This window comes from Cydia strobilella, chromosome 15 (genome assembly GCF_947568885.1).
Source record: "Cydia strobilella chromosome 15, ilCydStro3.1, whole genome shotgun sequence".
Classification (NCBI taxonomy): domain Eukaryota; kingdom Metazoa; phylum Arthropoda; class Insecta; order Lepidoptera; family Tortricidae; genus Cydia; species Cydia strobilella.
The window spans coordinates 13,976,713-14,004,183 of record NC_086055.1 but is presented as its reverse complement, the minus strand read 5'-3'; the positions used below and the strand labels follow the sequence as shown (position 1 = coordinate 14,004,183).

Below are 27,471 nucleotides of genomic sequence, written 5' to 3'. Positions count from 1 at the left end.
GCCTATTATATGATAATAAAAACTAATGAATTTATTATTTATTTACATACAAGATATATACAGTGGTACTACGTAAACGAAATTAATAACTAGCTTAAATCTAAAATAGGCCCTTGAGGCATTGTACCAAGGATGCTGGAGGCATTTCCTCGCTGTATCGCAATGCTGATACGTTTTCTGCAAACAACTTGTGCGCGCTGGGACCCCATGGACCTAGAGTTTCAACTCCAAATGGAACGAAATGATACTCTCTACCGAGGCTCTTATTACGTTTATATTTTTTATATGTATTATTTCTTACGCCTATTTAGTTTACTAAGTAGACTTTCTCATAATGCCATCCGACATCCGAATCCCTAGTGTAAATTTCATTCGATAGCGTGACGCGTACGCGTTTGCATTAAGTCCAATTTTGTATGGGATTTTGACAGCGCGCCAAGCGGCACGTTATGGAAACTCAAAATCCCATACAAAATAAGACTAACTGAGGTGTATGCGCCCGCGCCGCCCCTACCAGTCAGTAATAAACTAGCTTCGCTACATACCGGTTGTTGGTCATTTCGCACCCAAGTACTTCTCACTGGCGACGAACGGACGTTTTACCTCGCGCGTGTGTAATTATTATCTGTTTTTAAATCATGTCAAACCTCCTCGGAAGTTTAACTTTGTTTGACCACACCTCCCAGGAATGGGAGATTTTTAAAAGCAGATTAGTGCAATATATTAAGTTAAATGAGGTGAAGGACGACAATAAGTGTGCCTTGCTTTTAACTCATTTAAGTGACGAGACATACCGACTGGTGAGGAACTTAGTGCATCCTAAGAAGGTTGAGGGTTCTAAGTTCGACGAGCTAGTAGATGTGTTAGATAAACAATTAGCGCCAAAACGTTGTATTTTCGTCGAACGGGCGAAATTTTACGAGGCGACGCGTGACGTTGCAGAAAACATCGAACAATGGGCGGCTCGAATAAGTGGACTTGCTGTACGCTGTGAGTTTGGAGCCCCCTTGGATGAGCTGCTTAGGGACAGATTCGTGCTGGGGCTGAGCGTAGGCCCAGAGCGCGACCGGCTGTTCGAGCAGGATGCTGCCACGTTGACGTTCGCGAAGGCCGTGGAAGTGGCCCAGAAGGCTGCGTATGCCAGGAGCGCACGTACTACGTCTGTTCCTGCTGCCGTCGTGCAAGTCAAGCAGGAGCCGATGTATCGGGTTGGTACAAGTCGCCCTGGTACCGGGGGGTCCTCCGACTCTCGACGCTGCTCCGTGTGCGGGCTTAAGAGTCACGACGCAAGTAAATGTAAATACAAGAACTACCGCTGCCAGGTGTGTGGACAAAAAGGGCATCTCAAAAAGGTGTGCAACGCTGAGAAGGCGAAACAGTGTCGTGTTAACTGCATTCAAGCTGACCTTGAGGGATCAGCTGAGGCCTCTCAGAGTGCTGAAGGTTGCAAGGAGTGCGAGCTATTTAATTTAAGGTACGTTAATTATGCACCAATATTATTAGATGTGGCCCTTAACGGGAAAAACTTAACAATGGAACTTGATTGCGGTTCAGGCGTGAGTGTGATAAGTGATAAATTATATTATAAAACTTTTTCGGACACTAAATTAAGCAAATGCGATTTAAAAATGTGTTTTTACAATGGTCATCAAGTCACGCCACTGGGCTATTTTACTACAAAAATAACATATTTTAAACAAACGCACGACATAGATATTTATGTAATGGAGGATGGTAGTCGCTTAGGTCTATTGGGCCGTGATTTTATGACCAAGTTTAACATGTATGTTGCAATTGATAAACAAAGAATTAACTTTGTTAGTTCGGAATCGTTTCAAAGTGAGCTACCGCGGTTGCTAAGCGAATATTCGAGCCTTTTCAATGAAGACTTAGGAAAATTTAACAAATTTCAAGTAGAATTGAGATTAAAAGAAAATGTTACGCCTAAATTCTTTAAACCTCGTACGGTTCCTTTTGCTATTAAAAATAGGGTAGAGGAAGAAATTGATAGGCTTGTTGGTTTAGGTATATTGGTACCTGTACATTTTTCTAAATATGCGACACCTATAGTGCCTGTTTTGAAGGACAACGGTAAATTAAAGATAGCGGGTGATTTTTCCGTAACGCTCAATAAAGATATGATAATAGATAGGTATCCTATGCCCCGTATCGAAGAGGTGTTTGCGCGGCTCGGTGGCGGTAACCGTTATACGAAACTCGACCTTAGTAACGCATATAATCAATTCGTTCTATCAGACGACTCACAAGAGCTCACTACTATAAATACAACAAAAGGGTTGTATAAGTATACGAGGCTCGTGTATGGACTAGCTAACGCGCCGGCTATTTTCCAACGCACAATGGAGACACTCTTAGTAGGTATAGAAGGAGTCAGCTGTTGGCTCGATGACGTATGCGTAACGGGACCTACTGATGAATTGCATTTATCGCGATTACGGGAGGTTTTAAAAAGGTTTCATGACTCGGGGTTACGATTGCAAAAGAGTAAATGTGACTTTTTTAAAAATAGTGTAACATACCTCGGTTTTGTTATAGATAAAAATGGTCTACGTGCATGTCCTAAGAAAACCGAGGCCATTTTAAACGCCCCTAAACCGGAAAATATTTTAGACGTTCAGCGATTTTTGGGCATGGTGAATTATTACCGCGGTTTCATACCTAACGCGTCAGGCATGCTGAGCCCTCTACACGAATTATTGCGCAACGGGGCAAAATGGGAGTGAGGTTCCCGACAGCAAGAGGCTTTTGAAAGCGTAAAAAAAGAACTGTGTTCAGATCGGGTACTGGGTCATTTTGACCCCGCGGCACAGCTAGTGTTATCGGTAGATGCTGGGCCTGGCCTTGGCGCAGTACTGAGCCAACGTGACCCCCAAACGGGAGCCGAACGGCCGCTTGCATTTGCCTCGCGTTCGTTAACCGCTAGTGAGCGAAATTACAGCCAAATTCAGAAGGAAGCTACTGCCTTAATATTCGGAGTTAAACGCTTCCATCAGTATTTATATGGTAGACAGGAGCCATTTATTTTAAAAACGGATCATCGACCCTTATTATCCATTTTTGGTAAAAAGGTTGGGATATCCGTAATGGCGGCGTCTCGACTTCAGCGTTACGCGATTATACTGTCGGCCTACAATTATGAAGTCCAATACATAAGTGGCGCGAAAAATATAGTAGCGGACTATTTTTCTCGCGCGCCGCTGCCGGAATGTTATGATGAAGAGGCAGAGGGAGATATATCTTTTCTAAAATTTTTAGACGCAAATGTGGCACCAGTTACATTTGATGATTTAAGGAAAGCTACCGAAGCTGACCTCGTGTTGCAAACTGTAATTAAGTATATGAGCCACGGATGGCCACGAAAAATCACTTGCAGTTCAGTTACGCCTTTTTTTAACTGCAAAGCTGACCTGGAAGTAGATGACGGTTGCTTGTTTCGTGGTCATCGGGTAGTTATTCCGACGTCGTATCGTAATCAGATATTACAGGACTTACACTCTGGTCACTTAGGCATAGTAAAAACAAAGAGTATCGCGCGTAGTAAATTGTGGTGGCCAAAAATCGATGGCGATATCGAACAATGGATAGGATCATGTGCAGTTTGTATGGCTGCGCGACCCTCCCCCCCGCGCGCCGCGCCCGCGCCTTGGCCTCGCCCTTCGGCCGCTTGGCATAGGATACATATCGACTACATGTCATTTGAGCAGCGGGTATACTTAATAGTTATAGATGCGTATAGCAAATGGCTCGAATGTTTGTTTATGAAAGGCGGTACGTCTACACGGTCCCTAATAATCGAGTTAAAAGAATTGTTTTCAAGGTTTGGCGTGCCACATGTTATTGTATCAGATAACGATGTTAAAATTAAGTCAACAGAATTTGAGCAATTTTGCACGATGAATGGCATTAGATATATAACATCGCCTATTTATCATCCATCAAGCAATGGCCAAGCTGAAAATTCTGTAAGAACATGTAAAAAGATGTTAAAATGTATATTATCTACCGCCAATTCACAAACAGATGTACATAATAAGTTATGGGGATATTTATTTGAATATCGAATTACATCGCATTGTTCTACTGGTTTATCGCCCGCTAAAATCATGTTTGGCCGTAGCTTGAGGTCACGTTTGGATCTGGTTTTACCTCAACGTAAAAATGATTTTGATTTAAAAGACCACAATGAAGAGCTACATTGCAGACAATTTAAAAAGGGGGATAAAGTATGGTTAAGATGGTTTACAGCAAGAAAACAATTTTGGACTTTAGGTTTTATACAAACTATAATTGGTAACCGGATGTTTGAAATATATGTTAATGATTATAATGTTTTGTGCAAACGGCACATTGATCAGATTATGAGATATACGGGGAGCGAAAAATTTGACAGCAATGTAAGAAAGGGTGATGACGATGACAAGTATACGTGGTTCACTCCGCCACCGCCCTCAGCATCGCCGCCACCCTCGCCCCCATTACCACTTAATCCGCCTCTTTCTCCAACGACTGTCACTCAGCGGTCGGACTCCGTTTCCAGTGAAATAGAAAATGAAGAGTGTAACACAGAGTTACCGGTGGAAAAGGAGGCAGAGCAAAGTTCCGGTCCGAATGTGGAACCTGCATCCTCATCCGTCGCGGATAGGGCCCCCGCGCCGCCGCTACGGGTTGGCCCGACCTTAAGGCCTAGAACTAAGGAAATAGATTATGCTTGTAGAAATGTACCTAGTAAGTAAGTGTTAGTTTTAATTCTTTGTGTTTTCTTATTGTTATCAGGTTACACCTTATATTTCTATACAAAGTGACACGTTTATATTGTTCTCGATGGAATTTTGGAGCCCCGTTACGCTTAGGCCCTCAGCACACGAGACGTAAGCTTGAGAGACGCGTGAGCGTATCGTTATACGCGCGTAGAACGAGAGCGCTACGACCACGTATGTACAAGTTCAAAAGTCCGCACAAGCGTCGTGGTAGCGTAGCGTATGAGATGGCCGCGTAGCCAACCTGCCTTGCGCTTACGCTCCGTAGCGATCGAAACGCAACTGTCACTGTCGCACTAATATGGAAGATTGATAGAGAGACACACAAAAGGTTTCGTTGTCGAAGCGATAGCGAATGTCACTTTGGTTAGGCCGGCTGTCGTTATTATATATGACAGTCGTAAGCGTGAAGAACTTGTATGCAAATAGAACGATTACGCTTACGCGATTCTTGGTGCACAGAACTCGTAACGTTTTTACGCGACGCTTACGCCTACGCCTCGTCTGGTGAGGGCCTTATTTAGTTTCAAAGTTCGACTAGTTCGTTGAACGTAAAGTCCCGCGCCATAGAAAATACTATATATATGGGGCATTTTCTATGAAAAGGGACCTTATTGTCGATGGCGCTTACGCCGCACAGCGTCACGCGACATTGTATTTATATCGGAGCATCGTTAATAATGGCGTAAGCGCCATTGACAATTTACGTAATTTCCTGCGTTATTTATCGTTTTTTAGTAATAATGATTTATTAAATGTATAAATACATCGAAATACATATATCTTACTTTTTACTACCTTCGACATCCGATATCGGATCGGACAATGTGAAAACACTCTAACTCTGCGTAGTGAATTTATAGGTTATAAACTTACTGAACAACTTTTATTATGGGACCAATGCCGAAATTTGGCTGTTTCATACATTACATTCCTGATGTCATGCCGTTGATTAATTTCTATGGGACAGCAAACATTTTTTTCGCGCTTTCGGCATTGGTTCCATAATAAAAGTTGTTCAGTAAGTACCTATTATAAATTTACTACGTAGAGTATGGCTGGTGAAAAGTTCACCCTGTATCTGAGGCACGGCCGATTCTAATACAGAATGATAGAGTATAACATAAATGATAAGCTTATGTCACAAATTTATTTAGCATTAGGCCAGGATTACACTTGTAAGTTTTACTTACGTAGGTAAGTAGGGACAAAGCTATTTGCTAGAATGAGATAACGATATTCATATCTCATTCTGTAGTATAGCTGTGTCCACAGAACTGGCTGTGTCCCTACTTACGATACCTACGGCCAGGATTACACTTGTAAGTTTTACTTATGTAAGTAGGGACAAAGCTATTTGCTAGAATGAGATAACGATATTCATATCTCATTCTGTAGTATAGCTGTGTCCACAGAACTGGCTGTGTCCCTACTTACGATACCTACGGCCAGGATTACACTTGTAAGTTTTACTTACGTAAGTAGGGACATCGCTATTTGCTAGATTGAGATAAAGATATTCATATCTCATTCTGTAGTATAGCTGTGTCCCTACTTACGTAAGTAAAACTTACAAGTGCAATCCTGGCCTTATGTTAAAGGGATAAAGAAAAAAAAATTATATAGGTACTTATAGTTCGTCAAAGGACTGTCTCATTTCAAACATAGAGAGAATCATACGACCCGTGTCTTACACTAGTACTAGCACCCAAAAGAAAAGGATGAGTATATTTTTTTTGTTTATTTACTGCCAATTTGGTTTGACCAACTCATAGAACGAGACGCCATCCATCCGCTAAGTAAAACAATCTGTTCAATTTTATCCCATTTATTTCAACATCCATTTTACAACGTGCAACTTACAAGGTATTTACATTAATCTTACAGCTTAGCTTAAAACGTCTACGTCTATTTATACAATTGTAACTGGAAATATATTTGGCAATAAATTTACAGCACAGCCGGGCTAGCACATGATTGGCGCGAGAGTATCTCGCCGCGACATAGACTACCCGTCCCCCTTTCATTCATACAGTTAGTAAAAGACGGGTAGTCTATCTTACGGCGAGATACTGTCGCGCCAATCATGTGCTCGGCCTACAGTTTGATTGTCGTTTAAACTTTTAAGTCCTAAAGGACAGAATAGACTGTTTAATTTCTTAAGCGAGGTTTAGACTAGCAAGAACTTGCATGCAATTTTCATTACATTGCGGTATCTGATCAAACTTTTGAATGCAGTTTACCTCAATAGTCGGCAATGTAACGTAAATTGCAAGCAAGTTCTTGCTAGTCTAAACCTCGCTTTAAACCGCATAAAAACTTGATGGACTATACACAGATTTTTGTCAAAGGACTGTCTCATTTCAAACATAGACAGAGAGAATAATACTATCTTTGTCTTACACTAGTACTAGCACCCAAAAGAAAAGAATGAGTATAGTTTTTTTTGTTCTTATTTACTGACAATATGTACTAGCCTCGGAAGAATAACAACTTATCTGTTCAATTTAATTGGATTCGTAGCATATTGTTTAATCTTTTCGACGCCGTGTCAAACACGAAAGCTCTCATCCAGACGGCACGTCACCGAAGCGTCAAAACTAAAATTGAACTTTATGCATATGCACGTAGGTCTATTGTTGCTCTGTGGTCTATGGCCGATTAATCAGTCTTTGGCGTTGAACCTACGGTGCGTATATCGGTCATTGGCGTCCAAAAGGTTAATCAGTATTCTATATAAAAAGTTGGCGCCTAAGTAGGTACAGTCAGCGATAACCTATTTATCGCTCATCATTACGCTTACGCTACATCAGTATGCTTTTTTGAGCACTGAAAAAAAAGAACAGATAAATTTATCTATAACTCAAAATACGCAAACCTTAAAATGCTTTTTTGAGCACTGAGAAAAAAAACAGATAAATTTATCAATAACTCAAAATACGCAAACCTTAAAATGCTTTTTTGAGCACTGAGAAAAAAAACAGATAAATTTATCAATAACTCAAAATACGCAAACCTTAAAATGCTTTTTTGAGCACTGAGAAAAAAAACAGATAAATTTATCTATAACTCAAAATACGCAAACCTTAAAATGCTTTTTTGAGCACTGAGAAAAAAAACAGATAAATTTATCAATAACTCAAAATTCGCAAACCTTAAATTCATTCTCATTTCAAAACATATCCGTGCTAAGTCATATAATTGCAGCATCCTTTGCGCGTCGAAAACTCAAATTAAAAGCTCCCTTATTCCAAAAGCAAACTGCGAAAGTAAACTGCACGTCGCGAGTTTGCGTATGCCATTATTTTCTAACTTTGTTACAAACATGCTTTACCTACACATTAATTACAAGGTATTATTAAAGGGAGCTTGTGGATTTGAAAAATGTACTTTAGCACTTGTACATTATGTTCAGATTTTAGAGAAAGATAAGTAAGACTGAGGGGAAGTGCTTTTTGTCCTGATTTTCCACGGTGCGGCGCATATGTGTTTTAAAGACCAAATATGTGACAATATTTACTCAAGTGGGGTGTTTCAAGCGTTGCTATTCTCTTATTCAAAACTACTTAGAAAAGTGAATTAGAAGCATTTGCTTTGTCTCTTTCTAGTGTGTCTTCCTGTTTAATAAGGTACCTGCTATAATATCTTATGTACAAAACACTAGGTATGTGACATTTTTTGCGTCTTCAAATAATATCGTGTCAGTTATTTTTGCTCGCTTTCTTGTGCAAGTTATTATTCCAGCCATACCACAGCCATACGTAATAGCCATACGTGATATACGTAGAGCCAAAGTAATTGATTTTTGACTTCGTGCCTTGTCGCAGTGACAAAAATATGAGATCTCTAAACGCTTTCATATGTGCCATTTTCAACCAAAAGGGTACTTATTGTCGCTTGTCAGTAAGGCGATATTTCCATATAGATTCAATTAGAAATCTACCTTATCGGCAAGCGACAATGTGGTACCTTTTGGTTGAAAATGTCACATATTTTGTCTCCGTGGCAATGTACGAAATAGCACAGAATACAAATTATTTGTTTGTCTAACAGTTCCTTGTATTTCTAATGTCCGTCATTCACCACAGAAACAAGCACAGGAACAGAAAAGAGCCATCATTTCTGTTACAAGGTCTTTTACACCTAATAAACTATAACTATTACAAGTAGGTCCTATTATTGCCTATTGCCGAGCCTGCGTTCATTGTCTATTCATTGGCGTTTGGATTTGCGAAGCACTTTGGCCATGCTTCGAGTAGGACAGCCGGTAAATTGACTATCACATTTGCATGTTAAGTTGCGTCCAGGTCTTGCGAACACGATTGAAACGAATGTTTGCTGTATAGATTGCGCGCTTTATAAATGCGAGCGTTGCATGAGTTGCACTGATTAGGGCCAACCTTAAGCAACCATCTCAACCATCTGTTCGCAGTCGCGGCGCATTCGTTACATTTAGACGCAACTTTTGAGATTAATCCACATCACGTGAAAATCATCATTCACATTATTAAATAAGTATGTGCGAACTTTCGTGAAACGACATCTTACATATCATCATCAAGGCGGTTGGCCATTGTGTTCCGTTGTGTGGGAGCGCCGCACGCGCCGTGGCACGCGCAATGGCACACAAAGGCCGACAGCTCGCAGAAAAGAGACAATGGCTTTTGTTTAACAGATTACCGTCTTAGACGAAAAAGTAATTTGAGAAGATGAAGACACACAGTTCAAGTACAGACACAGACACAGTACAGGTACAGTACAGAAGTTCAGTTGATGAACAGTATTATCATGGGTGTCGCCAAGGGGGGGCAGCTGAATGTATGCCCCTCCCTCTTCCCTTGGCCATGGGCCATATGAACTGCCCCATCCCTAGCCCATCAGCTGGCGACGCCCTTGAGTATTACTGTTTTACAGTTGTACAAATAAAAATGCAACATTGTATAACTACGTATAGGTCAAAATATACTTCCTTTATAATGTTCACTCGCCTGCGGGTCACATCTTAAAGATCACTTTATTTTTTTGACCTATCTCTTATACAACTGCTGCAAAAAACTACTTTAGGTACTTAAGTGCATAATATTTTCATTTCACAGATTAAAATCTTAACTTAATTCGTAGGTATTACAAATAACTTATTATATATTACATAGCCTATTCCAGTTCCTATTACATATGTACAATTAGGTTAGCTTAATATTGCTTTACAGTTAGCTAAGGAGTCACAACCACAAGGGAATGCCTATATAATACAAAGAGCTTTGGAAATGGCTCTATTCAGCAAGCGCCGAATCAAATATGGCGATTGAATTGTTTAAAGGCTGAAACACAAATGCGTATACACGCTCGAGAGCAAACTCTGGTTCTAATATTACGGTATTGTATGAGCAGACTATTTGAGAGCGTTTTTACATTGTACGATCCGATATCGGATGTAGGATCCTACATCCGCGTAGTCAGGCCGCGGGGGCGCGCCCGGGCGCCGTCTTTAGCGGTCACGCACACTACAACAAGCATTATGCCTACACATACGCACACTGACAATTATTATAGACCGCGAGCCAGGCGCAAATTTCGTCAGTCATCGCCTCCCGGGCGAAAACTCGTATAGCGGTTAACGGTGTATGATGAACCCTCGTGAAGTCAGCTGCCGCTCCGTTGGTGGGTTGATGGATGGCAGCTACCGAAACGCGTAACATGGTCAGTTAGGATTTGATTTATTAAGTTAGTTAAGCTCACGATAATTTAAATTCGATTTATTAAATGCATAAATAAATACAGAGAAACACATCTTACATTTTACTTCCTTCCGACATCCGATATCGGATCGGACAATATGAAAACGCTCTGAGCTCCATCATCCGACACTTTGGAAGGGAATTGTTATACAATTTCCATTCTGATATTTGACTCTCCATTCCATATATATAGGTAACGATACTTTTGCCTAAATTGTTAACTGAAAGTACCCTTTAGAAATAAAATGGAAGATCGCTGAATTCGCTGAGCTGTGGTCGAAAAGCAGCCTTAGAGTTTTTAAATTATTAGTAATATTACCCTTAATAATTTCTACCGAGAGTACAAAGTGTGACACGCAAAGTGTTTAATAAAGCATCTGTCTTTTTGCGATACTCTTACTTATTTAGAAGATGGAAGTATTGTCAAATGCATATAGGTACATAGACATGTGTTATAAAATTGATAAAATAGTAAGACGATACCATTTTACCTTGGTGTGCATTCATTTAAGACTGAGGATGCGTTTGATATTCAAGTTCTCGATTTTATCGAGATAAACTTTTTTGAAATAAACATATTAGTTTTCAGAGATACGCATATCTAAAAGAAATCACATCATCTCATCCATCCATTCCTAGTAACTCCAAACATCAATTATCACATGGAATTACACTTTGGCAGACCTAAAGATAATTACAAAATATCCGTCATTACTACGAAATGACTAGTAAAGCTCGAAAATTTAGAAGAACCACGCAAAAATCAAGTAATTTTAGCCCATAGTAGTAATTCTTTTGACATACGAATTTGCAGTGGTTCACCTATTACAATTAAACATAAACCCTTTCCTAAAAGGGACACAAGGAAACATGCTGGTGCGTAACGCAATCCAAATGTCATCCGTAGATTCATTTTGTCTGAGAAATATTTGAAAGTCTTTAATTATTCCACCTTTAGTCAGGTAAAAACTACGTACAGTCGTACATATAACATTTATTATACGAATTCGTATATTGACATAGGTACTCCAGATTTATCGGCCCTCCAGTGGATTTGATAAGTAGGTACTGTACCGATCTTCCAATAGGTGTTTATTCGTCTGACGATGACGTAAACAATAGGAAAAGACTAGCTTTGGAACAATTGAAACCAAACGGTATTACGTTCTTTGGTGTATGTATGACAAGGAACCACAAGACCTTCGTTCCGTGTAAATAGATTTAGAGATTTCCGTATTATACTATCTTCCAATATATATTATCAAAACGAAAGTGCTGAGAAACGAGTTAAGTTGAAACAGTATTATGCGTCTGGTCGGTTACATATCCAATAAAAGAAGAGACGATTTTAAAAGAATACTTTAGAACTGGAACTTGTAATAACTGAGCATTTTAGAATTTGATAATACAGAAATCGTATTAATGCGCAGGATTGAAAGAATGAAAATACTCACAATGCCAAAGGCAAAAGTCTGTAGGTACTTAATAAAAGTTTTTTATTTCGGTTTCAATGATTTGAACCAAAAAAAACACAGAAGTTTGCACAAATTTAATATATACGCTAGATGACGCAAATACCACGATTTGTATTGAAACCAAGCGTGCCGACTTTTTCATACAAAATTTTCGGATAATATAATTTTAAAATTACTTATCTGTGATAGGAAATATGTTCTTGCCTTTGGGTGCTCGTAATTTTTGGGCCGTTGCAGTTAATTATCATGCAACGAAGCATTTTTCAAGTTTTCACGGACGTCCGGTTGCAACAACTGACGCGCGTGGACTGTAAAGAGCGACGGTCAACCTCGACGCTTGGTCGGGGTTCGGACACGCGAAGTAGATGCATTTGCGTCTTCTATGTATATTTATTTCTGTGGATTTTTGGTTTAACTTCTAAAATCTCACAGGAACGAAGGTAACACTAGAGGGGATCTAATCATACACGACCAGATAATCTATGGGCTAGGTGCCGCAGTGCAGGATCTTGCGAAAGGCCTTCCTGAACTCCGGATTGAAGATGGTGTAGATGACGGGGTTGAGGAACGAGTTGATGTAACCCAGCCATGTTGTGAGGATAAAGACGGTGTAGCCGGGCCCGTAGGAGAGCCCGAGCTTGGTGCAGACGGCGTCGAAGACCGAGCAGGTGAAGAATGGCGCCCAGCAGAAGAGGAAGACACCTGGAATTGGATATTGGATTTTAGATATAGATAGATTTAATTAGTTATCATTGATATAAAAGAGAAATGACGATGACGGCCTATAGGGCTCTTGCCAGTATTAGTAAGAAGTAGAACATATTAACACTAATGTAATAAGAGTTACGAGCTAGTCTTGTTTGTGTTGTAAGTATGTGTGAGTTTTATGTTTTCTTTGAATGTATGTGGGAAATGAAGTTTTAATAGAAATAGTAAGTAAGTATAAGCACTTTATTGTATTGTATTGTATGAAATAAATTCATTTATACTTGTATTTGTATTTGTACGAAAGGAAAGGAATATTGGTTACATCAGATAAAACATAAATGTGTAGTACAAAGGCGAACTTATCCCTAAGAGGGATCTCTTCCAGATAACCTATACCTAAAGGAGCTTGTGCGATAGGTAGTTTCACACGTAGCAAGGTCATTTGTGACACATACATAACATACTGTAGATAAGACAATATACTCATTTATTGGTCATGTAGGTTTTAATACCTACTCATTTTTTAAAGAAAAAAAGAATCTTAATAGGATATTCTTTACACAGCTACTAAATCAGAAAACATACATATATTTTTTTTTTTCAAACAAGTTAAACAGCATGACAGTAAATTACCAAACCACTGCTAACTTACACAGAAAATACAAAAAGAAAAAGAAACAATATACAAATAATCACAAATTAAAATACTAACATTTAAAAATAAATAATTAACACATTTTAAACAGTTGAAGGACGTGCATCCATCTTCTCACAGAACCTCAAACATTCATCACGCACAACCACCTGTCTGCCTGCAAACAAATCACACGAGGTCTGAAATCGATTCTGGTCCGCGAGGGAACGTACAGACGTACCAATTGCTCCGCCAGTTCGATACAGTCCGACTCCCCGCGCCGGATACAGCAAGCAGTAGTGAGAAGTGCAAAGTTACGCCTTACCTCCAGCGAGTTGAAACCCAGTATGCCTAGCAAAAATTTGGTTGGGTATAAAAACGGATAGTACCCATACATTTTTTATAGAGGAACCGTAAGAATACTTTTTGCACTCTCTCCAGAAGTAAGACATAAGATGCTTCATAAGGGTTCCAAACAACGGAGGCGGACTCCACTTTGCCTCTCACTAGGGCACAGTAAAGGAGCTTTATGGTACCTGTGTCATGAAAATCCCTAGAATTCCTGATTACAAACCCTAACCTCTTATAGCAGTCACGCGCTAATGACAACATGTGATCATGAAAGTTGAGGCGGGAGTCAAGGATAACGCCAAGGTCCCGAATGGAATTGACACGGGATATAGCCTCTGAATCCAGAGTATACTCGTAGAGAAGTGGATTGCGAGCTCTACTAAACGTCATGACTGCACACTTTGTAGTATTAAAAGTCAGCCTATTTTTGATACTCCACAGGTAAACTCTGTATACGTCTTCCTGGAGAGATAAACAGTCTGATATGTCTTGGACACCGTAAATAATTTTGAGGTCATCGGCATAAAGTAAGCATCTGGCAGATCCAAGAACAGATGGTAAGTCATCGATCATGATTCCAAAAAGCAATGGCCCTAGAATGGAACCCTGGCTGACACCGGACAGAGTCTGAAAGGTCTTGGACACAAAGCATCCGTGCTCCACGTACTGTAGCCTGTCACGCAAATAGCTAGCGAAAAAACGAAGAAGCTGGGGGAGAATCCAATTTTGCACAGCTTGCTCAGTAACACGTCGTTATCTACTCGGTCGAAGGCCTTTTTAAAGTCAAGGAAAGATCTGAAAGTCTGGAAGAGATCCCATATAGGGATAAGTTCGCCTTTGTACCTAAATTTATATGAATTTCATGTCTTTTTTGTACAATAAAGTGATTAACTACTATTACTACTATATAATTAAATTATTAGGTAAATCCCTTTATGCCTGTGTGTGTGTTTGTCAGTGACCCCTTACCCAGCACAATAGCGAGCGTCTGCGTAGCCTTCTTCTCCTTCTTGGCAAAGCTCTTGGCCCGCAGTTTCCCAGCTCGATTGGCTCGGAAGATGGTGAACCTGGCCGCTGATGCTGCGGTCCTAAAGCGCCGGCGAGGCGTGGAGATTACTGAGCTCTTGCTGAGGTTACTTAACTTCTTCCTGCGAAAGTTTTCTTGTGAATTTATTTTGTATGAAGCAGAGCTCGAAAACACAAAATTTGAAATTAAAGGAATAATAGAAAAATCACTGTTTTGATTGAGGGTTAACTCGTGATTTTTTTAAACACAGGTCCGTTGGCTCTATACACGGTGGCTAAAAAATAAGTGCATTCCCGTTGCCAGGGAGGTTTTGGGATTATATTGAGCAACTATTACTATGGGACCAACTCCGAAATCGCGGAAAAAAATTTGGCTGTTTCATACATTTTGGCTGGTCCATTTTCTGTGGAGGGTAAATTTTTTTTCGTGGTTGGTCCCATAGTAAAAGTTGCTCAGTATAATCCCAAAACCTCCCTGGCTACGAGAATGCCCTTATTTTTTAGCCACCCTTTATAAGTGTCGATTGGTCAACCAGGGTAAGAGAGGTGCATTGCAAGTTATTATATTCAATTCGCAATGAAATTACGTCAATTTTTTGGTAGCTGGATACTTTGGCAGAGTCGGTACCTAACGTGGCTGAATTTCATTAGGCAGATTAGTTGTTTTCAAGCTTAAGATCGCTAGGCTCTGTAAAACGATGTCTGCAAATCGATAACTTGGTAAAACTTGGTTAAGTTTTAACAGGTTTTTTTTGATAAAATTTTGAGGTAGAATGTTTGGGATTACCGAATGACTTCCGAATGGTGCGTAATTCCGACTTATGGGTAATTTTCGAAATTAGCTTACATACAGAAATGATAAGTACACCTAAAAGATGCGCTGTCTCAAGCCACAATAGCTAATAGGTACCTAATACCTACCTACCACAACTTATATACAAAATACAAGCGTGCTAAAGCTAACATTACTTACCTGAATCAATTAGCAAAATGTAATCAGCTTACCGTTCGCTTCTGCCGTGGGAACGATTTATTGTCGCTATCTTTTAATTGCACGTCAACAGCTTATCTAGGGGCATGGCAGTGCCCCGCCAAGACGAGCAAACCGAAGCGCAAGGGCACTTGCCTACCTTTTCTCGAAGCGTTTCGTCATTATTTTGAACCCTCATAACTTGGGTTTGGATTATACCAGATAAACAAAATTCTCGGGATATGATGTCTATAGTGGACTTATTTAGCATAAAAAAAAATCAAGAGCATGGATCGCTCTTTTACTTTAGATTTTATTAATATCTAAAAAACCCCGATTTCGTCACTGACTCACTCACTCACTTATGACCATCAAAACCTTTAGGGTACTTCCTGAAGTCCTAGGAAGCTGAAATTTGGTATGTAAGATATAATATGTAAGTCTTGGTACACAAATAACAAAAAAAATCAAAAAATTGAAATTTTGCTACATATTTCGGCTAAGGTGTAGAGTTTGTGAAGTTAGGGCTTGTAGACAAGAGATCTGATAACTTTTTGACAGTGACAGCGAGCCTTATGGTTTCGTCTTGGCAACATTTTACATGAAAATGTTTTTGGCGGGATTCACTTTTCTCCCTTTCTTTTGGTGTAGGTACCTACAGATGGCAGTAGCTACATAGGTATATCCTACTCCATTCCAGATATGATTATATAGGAAAAATGGTTCATTAAGTAGTTTTTATGTCACATGTCAACAAGAGCGTGGCCAAATCATGATTAGTTTTACCATGATCCTTAATAAAATAATAAACCCTTCAACTTTTAACGTATTGCCCTTAAGCAGATATCCTCGTCTATCTATAACTTCGAAAGTGGACAGCCCTAAGGGGGTTTGAATCCCATCAAAGTTAGCGATTGTCCCTCGGTTGAATGTCATTCATTACCACTAACTCACAGTCAGGGCTGTATTTAGCTATGCATGAGCGCCGGAATAGAAATATAGGGACTTTTGTCTGTGTGCCGAAACTTTGAACTTTGAGTTATAATAGAGGTAAACTAAGAAAAAAACGTGGCCCTTAGTTTGACATCCAAAACAGATGGCGCTGTACTGCGCAATGTTTTGCGGTAACTCTGATTGTCAAAAGTTGACGTTTGTCAATTCTGTGGACGCAAATAGGGTTGGCCCGAGGACGCTACCTTGAGGGACTCCAATTACTCCAAAAGAAAGTATCACCTCATCACTTGTGTAATTGCCTATGCGAGCTTGCTGCGTACGATTTTTTTTTTAATACTACGTCGGTAGCAAACAAGCATACGGCCCGCCTGATGTTAAGTAGTCTCCGTAGCCTATGTACGCCTGCAACTCCAGAGGAGTTACATGCGCGTTGCCGACCCTAACACTCCTCTCCCTCGAGCTCTGGCAACCTTACTCACCGGCAGGAACACAACACTATTAGTAGGGTCTAGTGTTATTTGGCTGCGGTTTTCTGTAAGGTGGAGGTACCTCCCCAGTTGGGCTCTGCTCTAGATCTGGAATGACATCCGCTGCCCTGTGCCCTACCACCCAAAGCGAGATGTCATTCACAGTGCCCATACCTCTCTTTTGGACGTAGTTTAAGGACATATCCGGGTCCGACGATTACTCAGATACCTTTTAAAAATATCAAGTACGATTCCGCAGTAAGGTATAATTATTGCGGCTCTCGCAAATACAACCGTTAACTAGTTTGCGTTAGTAACAACGACATCTCTCGGATAATTTGATCAATAAACTAAATAGTTCCAAAGAAATTTTGAAGGCGTGGATTAGATTACTAAAAGTATGACATCCATATTTTTGATAGATTTCTGTTTTAAAATATAGTTTTCACATCAGCAATTCGAAAAAGGGCTTTTTCTTCCCTCTAGGAGGGATCAAAGTGGCACTTTTCTTCCCTGCTAGGAGGGATCAAAGTAACACTTTTCTGTTTTAGGACACTATTTTTACATTTTTTTGCGTATAATTTTTTTTAGCTAAAATAATATTTTTAAATATTATAATGACCTCATAGGTGATGTGAAAAGTAATATGTGTCACATGGTAGCAAAATTATTTCCATCTTGCGCGTAACACACTTGAATCCCTCACTACGCTCAGGATTCTACTTTAGTATCCCTCGCTACTCTCGGGATTCTATTATAGGATCCTTCGCTTCGTTTAGTATTCAATTGTACGCCCTCGCCGTAAACATGTAATTTTGCTCCCTTGTGACACAATGTAATATTTCCAGGATACTAAGTTATGCATGAGTGTATCGAAATATAAATTATAAAAAAGTTATGGGCACTTTTGTCTGTGTGCCGAAACACGTGTAGGTAAGCAAAAAGTTTTAACTAGGTTTGACCTTTGAGTTGCAGGGGAGTTCTATTGCCATTCTGTTTTCGTAATAATTGTTAACTTTTGGATACAGTAATGTACAGTTACTGATACATTGTATTAAATTGTAAATGTCACGAGGCCACTAAGTGTAACACAAAAGATTTGTCTTCAAGTTTGTCAAGTTATAATAATTAACAACTTTGACACTTATGAACAATTCGTAATGATGGGTTACATTAACTTGTAAGGTAGTTAAAAGTTAAAACTCATATAGTGATTGAATTAACCAACCCGGCCGTCAGACCCATCTGATTGTAAATCAAATTAATTTTGCTGTTTTACATACAATTTAACATGGGCATGGGCAGGTATTTGGAAATATTTTACAACGAATTAGATTGAAATTTGGCACATATTAACACATTAACACAGGACACTTTTTATCAAGAAATTCATCTTGTGGGTACATAATAAAACTTCATGATTTATTTGCTAGAAGCAGAAAAGTGGTAGGTAAATTAGTTTTAAGGGGTAAAGCCATCTGTGCAATATATTGATTAAAATTAACACGATTTTCAGTCATAATAAAAACAGCAAATTTTTAGAAAAGAAAACTATTACCAGACATTTGGGGCATTTTCTATGTAAAGTGACCTTATTGTCGATGGCGCTTACGCCGCACAGCGTCGCGCGACATTGTATTTATATCGGAGCATCGTTTATAATGGCGTAAGCGCCATCGACAATAAGAGGTCCCTTTTTATAGAAAATACCACATTTAATGGGAGCGGCTTTTTGGCGGCAAATTCGTGTGATTCTTAAGCAGACAACGTAACAGGCAAAAGTTAGTTTAAGTCTATAGAATGGTCAGTAGCCTAGGCTAGCCCTAGTGGCACTTAGTGCAGGCCGTGGATTGATTGCATTAGTCCCTCAGTGCATTTACAATTTATAGCCTGATAGAACGACTTCACTGCGTTAGGTGAACGGCCATTTGTACTTTTGAAGTACCTAATACTTCTACGTTTGCGTACTTGTACAGTTGTGTGCAATATACCTATATAATAGCAGACAATAGGAAAATGAAAATTAGGGGAAAACTTTAACTTTAGATCAATTATATTGAATCTTTTTTGATAATTCAAAAATCAAAAAAAATCAAAAATCAAAATTATCAAAATTATCTTTATTCAGTATTATAAAAGACATATATATGCTTACATTTTTATACAACTACATAGTGTAGTGACCTTGGTCACTAGGCGCAGCACAGTTAAGTTAATTCGAGTTTTAAATGATTCATACGGTTAGATTCACTAGACTTATATTGACCGGGATACCGGGACCGCTCAGTCTACCCTCATGCGGCGAGGTCTACACAACTTTGACACCCACCCGCTATCTGCAGTCACCCGTGAACAAGATGCATGTAACTGCGTCGAAATATCGGAAGCTCATAAACAATTCAAAAGGTAATCACGGTCTATATCCCGGTCAATATAAGTCTTTTTGATAATTCTTCTGCATTACTTAACATGTTTCAAAATTAACTGTAACCTTTACAAAAAAAAACAAAGTTTTGCACGGAACACTAAAAATATCATGAAAATGGGCTTTTATCTTTCTTCTCAATCTTCAGAAAAGATCAGTTTCTCATTTGATATACTAAAAACGTTGAACAATTAGGAATATTTTTACCGTAGGTATAAAAAGTGACTAAAAGAGGGGATATAAGCTGGAGAGGACTTACTTAAGCTCAGGTTTCTTCGGCGCCCCGTTCTCCTTTTTTTCCTTGGGGGACGCGGGGGGACTGTGCTCCTTGGTCTCCCCGTCAATATTGGAGGGCGCGTACCCCGAATCATGGTTGGTGTTGGGGTCCATCATGGGGATGGGGGACGCTAGGTTCGCCATGATCCTGCGGAGAGACGGACGGTTAGACGGCCTGGGTGCTTGTTTGCTACGCCATGCCAAGGTAAAGGTTATGATAATGTAATTCAGGATAAAACGTGAAAACTTTTTTTTATTTCGTTGCAGCTGACCAAGTATTCGGTTCTATATGTACTGTAAGAAAATGTTAAAAGTTATTTCGGAGTTAAATCTTTAACTGCTGGACACGTCTCGCCTCGCAGAATATATGTCTACGGGTTGAAGAAACATCATCGTATTTATCACGATTTTTTTAAATACAGCGTTAAAAAAAATTGGAAACTTTCTAACTTACGCATCGAAAAAGTATTATTTTCAAAATATTTTCGTTAGGCTTTGGATGATCAACAAACAATATGCACGTAACAAAAAAATTGTCAACCTGTTTTTGGTTCACTCTGTATAACTACGAACTACGCACATAAAGATTTACAAACTTCAACAACAAATAAAAATATAACAGAACGAAAGTATGCTTCCCGAGGCAGCATTCAACTTTTCTTTCACAGTTGTCTAAGTTTTACTTACAGTGCCCATCTTGGTTAGAATATTATGTTAAATATAAAGGATGACTCACGTTAGACCGGGCCGTGTCCGGGCCGGAGCTTCCGGCGCTTACTTTTCTATGACATGACATCACCTGATCACGTGATGCTTTCTATAGAAAATGAAGCGCCGGAAGCTCCGGCCCGGACACGGCCCGGTCTAACGTGAGTCATCCTTAATGCGGGGCCGCACAATCGGGAAAATCTTTATAAAATGCGACAACTTTTATGATTTTCAAAGATTTCTTCTGCAACTAACAAAAACATTACTTATAGAAAGGTAGAAAAAATGTGACGTGACGATAGAAAAATTTCCTTTCTACATTTTTACGAAATTATGCTGCGCTTGTTTTGAAAGTTAACATTTTGTATAGTCGTACGTTTTGTAGCTAGCCCCTAACGGCTTATCCTTTGTCTATAGTAAGGAAAAACGCACGTGCTACTTACCTGCATATAAAAAGGTTGGGTCGCCATAACCGGTTTGTGAATTACGACTCTATGGCAATTGGAATAAGTCTAAAAATGAACTAATGGAAAAATATTTTGCGAGGCTGTTTGTGGTCCCTCTACGGTTACAGAGTGCCGGCGAGTCGAACGCTACAGAACCAGTCTAAAATGTGTCATCGAGATGCGTAAAACAGGTGCGTTATCGGAGACCGCACTTACATTGGAATTTTGAGCGTTAGACTAGCCCACGCTCAGGTGCCAATTAGAATTATACGCCAATAACAGACCTTTTTTTTTGCAAACAAACAAACAATTATTTATTTGCAAAAAAGGGTAACGTTTACAGGTCTTAATATAAGTAAAGAGTAGTTTGTTTCACCTTTTCAGCTATGTACAAATAGCATGCAAATCCATGAAGGCATCTTAAAAACATTTGAAAAATTAATAACTTTAAAATTTTATTAAACTTATCAAATACTTATTATATAATTACAGCCATTCATTTGATTATAGTTGTAACCGTAAACCAAAACCAGTACAAAGGTAGGTAGTAGCACGTGCGGTTTTTATTTACAATAGACAAAGAGTTATCCGTAGATGGCCAGCATGAAAACGACTATAACTGTCTAATTCTATCATCAAAAAGTTTTTCATACAGTTTTACTTTTTAATACTATTTATACTATTCAATTATGTATCATATTTATTCAGATAATTATGATGGGTTTGGGCTGGCTGAAAAAGGTTTTCTGCAGGGAAAAAACCGAATGCCTTATGCCAACTCTGTCCTATCGAAGCTGTGTGAGTGAGAAGGGTATACCTACAGGCCAGTTTCCTCCACAACGGCCGCTAACATGAACCTCGCAGATCGCGTCGTTGCCAGCTCGTCTGCGTATACCCCCATCTCTGTTCTGTCGAAGCTGTGAGAGAATGACATAAATTATTTTTTTCATATATTTTCTGCAGTTTAAATTTTATCTATATTTCATCATATCAGCCCTTTATCGCCCACTGCTGAGCATAGGCCTCTCTTCCAGTACGCCACTTGTCCCGCTTTATTTAGCTTGGGTTAATGTTTGAACAGTTTGTACTCACAGAGCATAGACTGAATACCATTTTTTTATTATATGCTTTGCTAGAGGCGAGACAAGTTATTAGTAAAGACTGTTAAGAACTAAAAAAAAAATTTGTTGCGTGACTATGACCTTTCCATGCCGTTCACTCCAGTCGCTAGCAGCAAGTGTATTTGAGCTGCCGCTTGTAATATAAATAAGTAAGTAGGTAAGTATTTATAATGTATGTAACCCATGTATATATTTTTTTTATAGTTATGGCAGTCATATTTTTAAATACGACTATTTTATAAATCTAGCGATATATTTGAACAGTGTTTCAATATATCATATAAAACAAAACCAACATTACTTTTAAATAAATATTTATAACTTGCTAATTTCATGCCCAATCACGAACAACGCACACAAAACCAATAGAGATAAATCTAATTCAATTTACAGTAGGTACATATGCCTACTTTTACGCACTAGTGCGATAATTACCACATTACGTGACTATGTCATAATCATAAAATTTAAAGGGCCATAATGTATTGCGAAACGTTGCACGATACATGTGCGAATGCGAATAGGTTAACCGCAACTCGTATTTTAATTTATCGCCACTCGTTGCAAATTCCCTACTTTTTGCACTTCTATCGTAATGTACTATTACATAACTTGATTAATAACCCTTCAACAAAACAAAACCTTCAATCGATCCAGAAACCACAACGTCCTTCCCCGATCATATGTGACATCTCATTTCGGTCAAAAGCTCGCGTGCTTGATCTAACTTTCACATTTAATAATTTCCGAGCCAGCGGCCACATTGTTGGCTCGTACAGTAAGCTTAGAAAAGTTGAGTGAAATACATGAAAACTTATCGGTCATGACATGAGATTAAAATGAACTATTTATATTTTGTTAGAAGCAGCTTAATAATAAAGATTGGCAATTGCGAAAGGGTAAAAAAATGTGTGACTAGGACTCAGTAAGCAATAAGTTTAAACTGGATTATTCTCTAAATCTAGTGATATTTTTATATAAGTCTGCCAAAAAAAATATTCGTAATACACCTTATTAGAATAAAATTTGAATAGATAACCCTACAACAAAACCTTCAATAACTTTCATCGATCCAGAAACCATAAGTCCCCGATCACACGTGACATCTCGCGTGCTTTAGCTAACTTTCAAATTTAATTTAATAATTTCCGAGAGAGCGGCCATATTGTTGGCTCGCATAGTTTCAGCCTGGAAAAGTTGAGCGGACGCTCATGAGAGTAAAAAAAGACTATCAATCTGTGCTTTGTGCGAGTCGGACTCGCGCACGAAGGGTTCCGTACCATTACGGAAAAAAAACAGCAAAAAAATCACGTTTGTTGTATGGTAGCTCCAGTTAAATATTTATTTTATTCTGTTTTTAATATTTGTTGTTATAGCGGCAACAGAGATACATCATCTGTGAAAATTTCAACTGTCTAGCTATCACGGTTCATGAGATACAGCCTGGTGACTGGCAGACAGACGGACGGACAGACGGACAGCGGAGTCTTAGTAATAGGGTCCCGTTTTTACCCTTTGGGTACGGAACCCTAAAAAAGACAATCTGTGCTTTGCGAGAAATTAGTAATACACTTTAGTTAGGTAACAAAAAAAGGAAATGCTGCCAGCGTATACGGCACTATGCCGCAGGGGGATATTTTTTAGTATTTTATTTTAAGATTAGTATTACATATTTATTTTTAGATATAAATCCCAAAAAAAAAAAATAGAATTAGATAACCATGTAATGGGAAACGAGTAAGCACCTACATATATTATATCAATACGTACCTATGTTTAGAATTAGTACTATGTTATTTGGAATAAATATTTGTATTATTATTAACGTCAGGCATGACAGTTTCATTCGCCATTTTCAACGGCCATAGAGCGCAACGTTACTTGGAGACTTTATTAACAAGTAGTCTCTGCTTCTGTGTACAGTCGCCATCAGATATATCAGAGCGGCCGAGGTGCTCACAAATATCTGAACACGCCTCTATTGTCAAAGCGTTAGAGTGCGTGTTTAGATATTTTGAGCAGCTCGGCCGCTCCGATATATCTGATGGCGACTGTACAATTAATGCTTTCCTTTTTGAGCTTTGTGCGGGCAGTTAAAATGCAAAGGATACTTTGCATTTGAGAGTTAACGATTCGTGACTGTTGATTTCTTTGAGGAAATTTTACCTGAATTTAATGTTGCGTATACTGTACCATTTTTACTTGTATTTTGTGTTTATTAAACGATGTCTTTGAACGCTGATCGTCCTCATTTACTGCTAGGCTAGACAAATAACTTTAATTATACATCTTTTAAGTCCCCGGCAAACTCGGTTCTCCATACAAACGTAGTTACGCTCTCATTTCAAAACAACTAGCTAATAGATTGCTCTGAAACTTTGTACTTACAATGGGATAAGGTATGTATATCTAGGTCTGTAATTAGTTTATGTAGCTTCAGATAATAGGTAAAAAAATACAGCTAATTTAAGTTTTTACATACAAAACTTGTTTTTGCTCTACACTGATTTAAATTTTCACGATTTTTACTCATTATTATTCACAACGACGGGACTTAATCGCGTAAAATAAGTTTTAAATTCACCTCCGACGTTTCGAGGACGGCGTTGTCCCCGTGGTCGTGGTCGTGGTTGTTTTTCAAAATTTGATTGAATAAAAAAATTAAAACATAATTATAAATCAAAATTGTTTATTTTTATGAAAACAAGATGAATACGGATTCCAGTTTTTGAAAATCACATTATCTAAATTCGCTGTGTAATTGTGCAAGCAAGCATTCTCCAACCTTTTCTGCATGTTCACAAATGAATGCAAAACTTACGCTTTGCGGTATTAAGTGAAAAGCCTGTGGTAGGGGAGACCGAGGTGAGTTGTGACATAGTCGATTTTTTGGAACCTATTAACGGTTAGCGAGCTCGCAACAGTGCGCGTTTGTTAGCTAGTAACTTGAACTAACAAACGCCCGCTATTGCGAGCTCGTTATTAGTTATTGGATTTCAAAAAATCGACGATGTAACAACTCTCCTTTATCACAAGTCACCTCGGTCTCCCCCATATACGCTTCAGTAGCATATGTACGCTGCTCTGCTGGCCAGCGATCAATTGTCACTAATCAATCTGGAACACTAACGAATTTGTCGCTGGACACCCTACATAAGTAGGGGGGTTACTTAGGCTGTCTTTCCGCTAAGGCGGAGAACAGTGGAGATAAAAGGAATCAACCAATGGCCTGGCTTGTAATCTACATCTCTTCTCCGCTCCCACTGGATTACAATAAACGCTATTGTAAATAAATGTATTTTCCTTCTTTCTATTGGTTCATTTATCTCATCTACGCTCGTCTCCGCCTTAGAGGAAAGGCAGCCTTGGACACTTACCAATCTTACCATCCTCGTCTTAGTGTCGGGCAGTGTTTGCCTTGGTCTCAATTTTACGACATACGCTGTGCACAGCGTCTCATTGTTAACGGCGACAGGAATGTTATTACACTTGTACGCTGTACACAGTGTAGTCAATCGTTGTTCAAAGAAACGTCTTCACTTTTGCCTTCTTTTGTTTCATAGTTGCTGGATTGGTTTGGTCCCCCATATTCTACTTAAAAGAAAAAAAACATAAGTAAATCAAAATTAAACAACAGTCGGTCCTTAAAGTAAAGCAAATAAAATAAATTAGATAAAGAGTAATTTAAAACGTTGAAAGATAAAATCATAACACAAATTCACAGCAACAGAAATTCTTATGCGGCATTCTCTAGTAGAGTTGTTTCTCAAAGGGTTGCTTGCTTCATTCATTGGCTAGTTCAAGTTTTATATAAAAGAATCACTCATTGCTGAAAGCCAGGAGGGAGAAGGAGAGAGATAGAAAGAAAGAGACTTACTTGTCGCCCTCCTCATCTTCATTACTGCCTGAAGCCAAAGCAGTGTTTGTGGGAGCTTCTGGGCTCTGCAGCCTTGGCGATTGTGCCAAGTTTTCCATAACTACTGTGGATGTAATAAGATAGAGAGTGAGAGAGAGAGAGTTACTTGTCGTCCTCCTCATCTTCATTATTGCCTGAAGCCGAAGCAGTATTTGTGGTAGCTTCTGGGCCCTGCAGCCTTGGTGATCGTGTCAAGTTTTTAATAACTACTGTTGATATAATAAGATATTTAGAGAGTGAGAGAGAGACTCACTTGTCGTCCTCGTCATCTTCATTACTGCTTGAAGCCGAAGCAGTATTAGTGGGAGGTTCTGTGCTCTGCAAGCTCGGCGTTATTGCCAAGTTTTCAATAGCTTCAAGAGATAGATACTTCCTTATATTATCCCCATCCTTGTTACTGCCTGAAGCCGAAGCAGTGTTTGTGGGAGGTTCTGTGCTCTGCAGCCTCGGCGTTAGTGCCAAGTTTTCAATAGCTTCAAGAGAATACTCACTTATCGTCATCCTCATCCTCGTTACTGCCTGAAGCCGAAGCAGTATTTGTGGGAGGTTCTATGCTCTGCAGCCTTGGCGTTAGTGCCAAGTTTTCAATAGCTTCAAGAGAATACTCACTTATCGTCATCCTCATCCTCGTTACTGCCTGAAGCCGAAGCAGTATTTGTGGGAGGTTCTATGCTCTGCAGCCTTGGAGTTTGTGCCAAGTTTTCAATAACTACGGCAGCAGTGCCACTGGAAGCTGATGCGATGCCTGATGATGTGCTTTTTGCAGAGCGCTGTTTCTTCGCTCGCTGGCGTATTGCCTGGGTAGCAAAACAGTTTCATGAAGTATATTAGACATGGACAATTAATGAAGATGATGAATCCTAGGTAATCATAGGGCCCAATCGACGGGATTTCCCAGTGATTGGTTCAGGAAGACTCTAAACCCCATCGAGCATTGAGGTGGCAAAGTAGTGTGAATAAAACACTCTATAATAGCATTCAGATGTTATTAGGTTGTAAAGTAAAGTTTCCTCCCAAGTAGAGACATAAAGGGCTCATCCCAGGAAAAATGCTCCTCAATGTTATCCGGGAGTCCAATAGGAGTCAAAAAAAAAATGGGAACCGCATGCTGAGTGCTCGCCGACTGCACAGTTTCCGTACAAATTCCAGCCGGGTTGCACTCCGTCTGTGCCGACCCTTATTGTTTTCGGCTGCCTTATATGATGTCATAACTATACAGAGATTGTAAAGGCAGACCATACTCTGAGGGGTGAATAATATGTAGGTCAAACTGAGACTGAACAAGTTTTGCTATAGGGCCAACCCCCGAAAACACGAAAATAAATCTGCTGTTCCATAGAATACGATTCGTCAAATGTATGAAACGGTAGTGTTTTCGCGATTTCGGAGTTGGCTCCATAGTAAAAGTTGTTCAGTAGGTATGACCTACATATCCCCCCCCCCCACAAAGTATAGTTAGACAGCCCTGTATATGAAAC

The 27,471-nt window shown here is 39.2% G+C and overlaps 2 protein-coding genes across 2 annotated transcripts in view; one reads left to right on the top strand and one right to left on the bottom strand.

Annotated features, from left to right (window-relative positions):
* The first annotated feature begins 498 nt into the window (after positions 1-498).
* Positions 499-4,754, top strand: LOC134747947 (uncharacterized). The gene is made up of 2 exons (XM_063682625.1): positions 499-1,556; positions 4,377-4,754. The coding sequence occupies exons 1-2, from the start codon at positions 639-641 to the stop codon at positions 4,752-4,754; spliced, it is 1,296 nt and encodes a 431-aa protein (XP_063538695.1). The 5' UTR covers positions 499-638.
* Positions 4,755-12,426: 7,672 nt separating this feature from the next.
* LOC134747672 (dopamine D2-like receptor) overlaps positions 12,427-27,471 on the bottom strand; it is a 45,934-nt gene continuing 30,889 nt past the window's right edge. The window contains exons 4-8 of the mRNA XM_063682281.1: positions 26,603-26,790; positions 21,778-21,873; positions 19,786-19,950; positions 14,654-14,832; positions 12,427-12,693 (exon numbers count right to left, since the gene is read on the bottom strand). Of these exons, the coding sequence (XP_063538351.1) occupies positions 12,479-12,693; positions 14,654-14,832; positions 19,786-19,950; positions 21,778-21,873; positions 26,603-26,790 (843 nt within the window). The 3' untranslated portion in view covers positions 12,427-12,478. The remainder of the gene's footprint in view (positions 12,694-14,653; positions 14,833-19,785; positions 19,951-21,777; positions 21,874-26,602; positions 26,791-27,471) is intronic.

Excerpts from the sequence above, each read along its gene's own strand:
- LOC134747947 (XM_063682625.1), top strand. The coding sequence starts at position 639 with ATGTCAAACCTCCTCGGAAGTTTAACTTTGTTTGACCACACCTCCCAG. Across the intron at positions 1,557-4,376 it reads AACTTGATTGCGGTTCAGGC|ATTATGAGATATACGGGGAG; the intron begins GTGAGTGTGATA and ends CACATTGATCAG.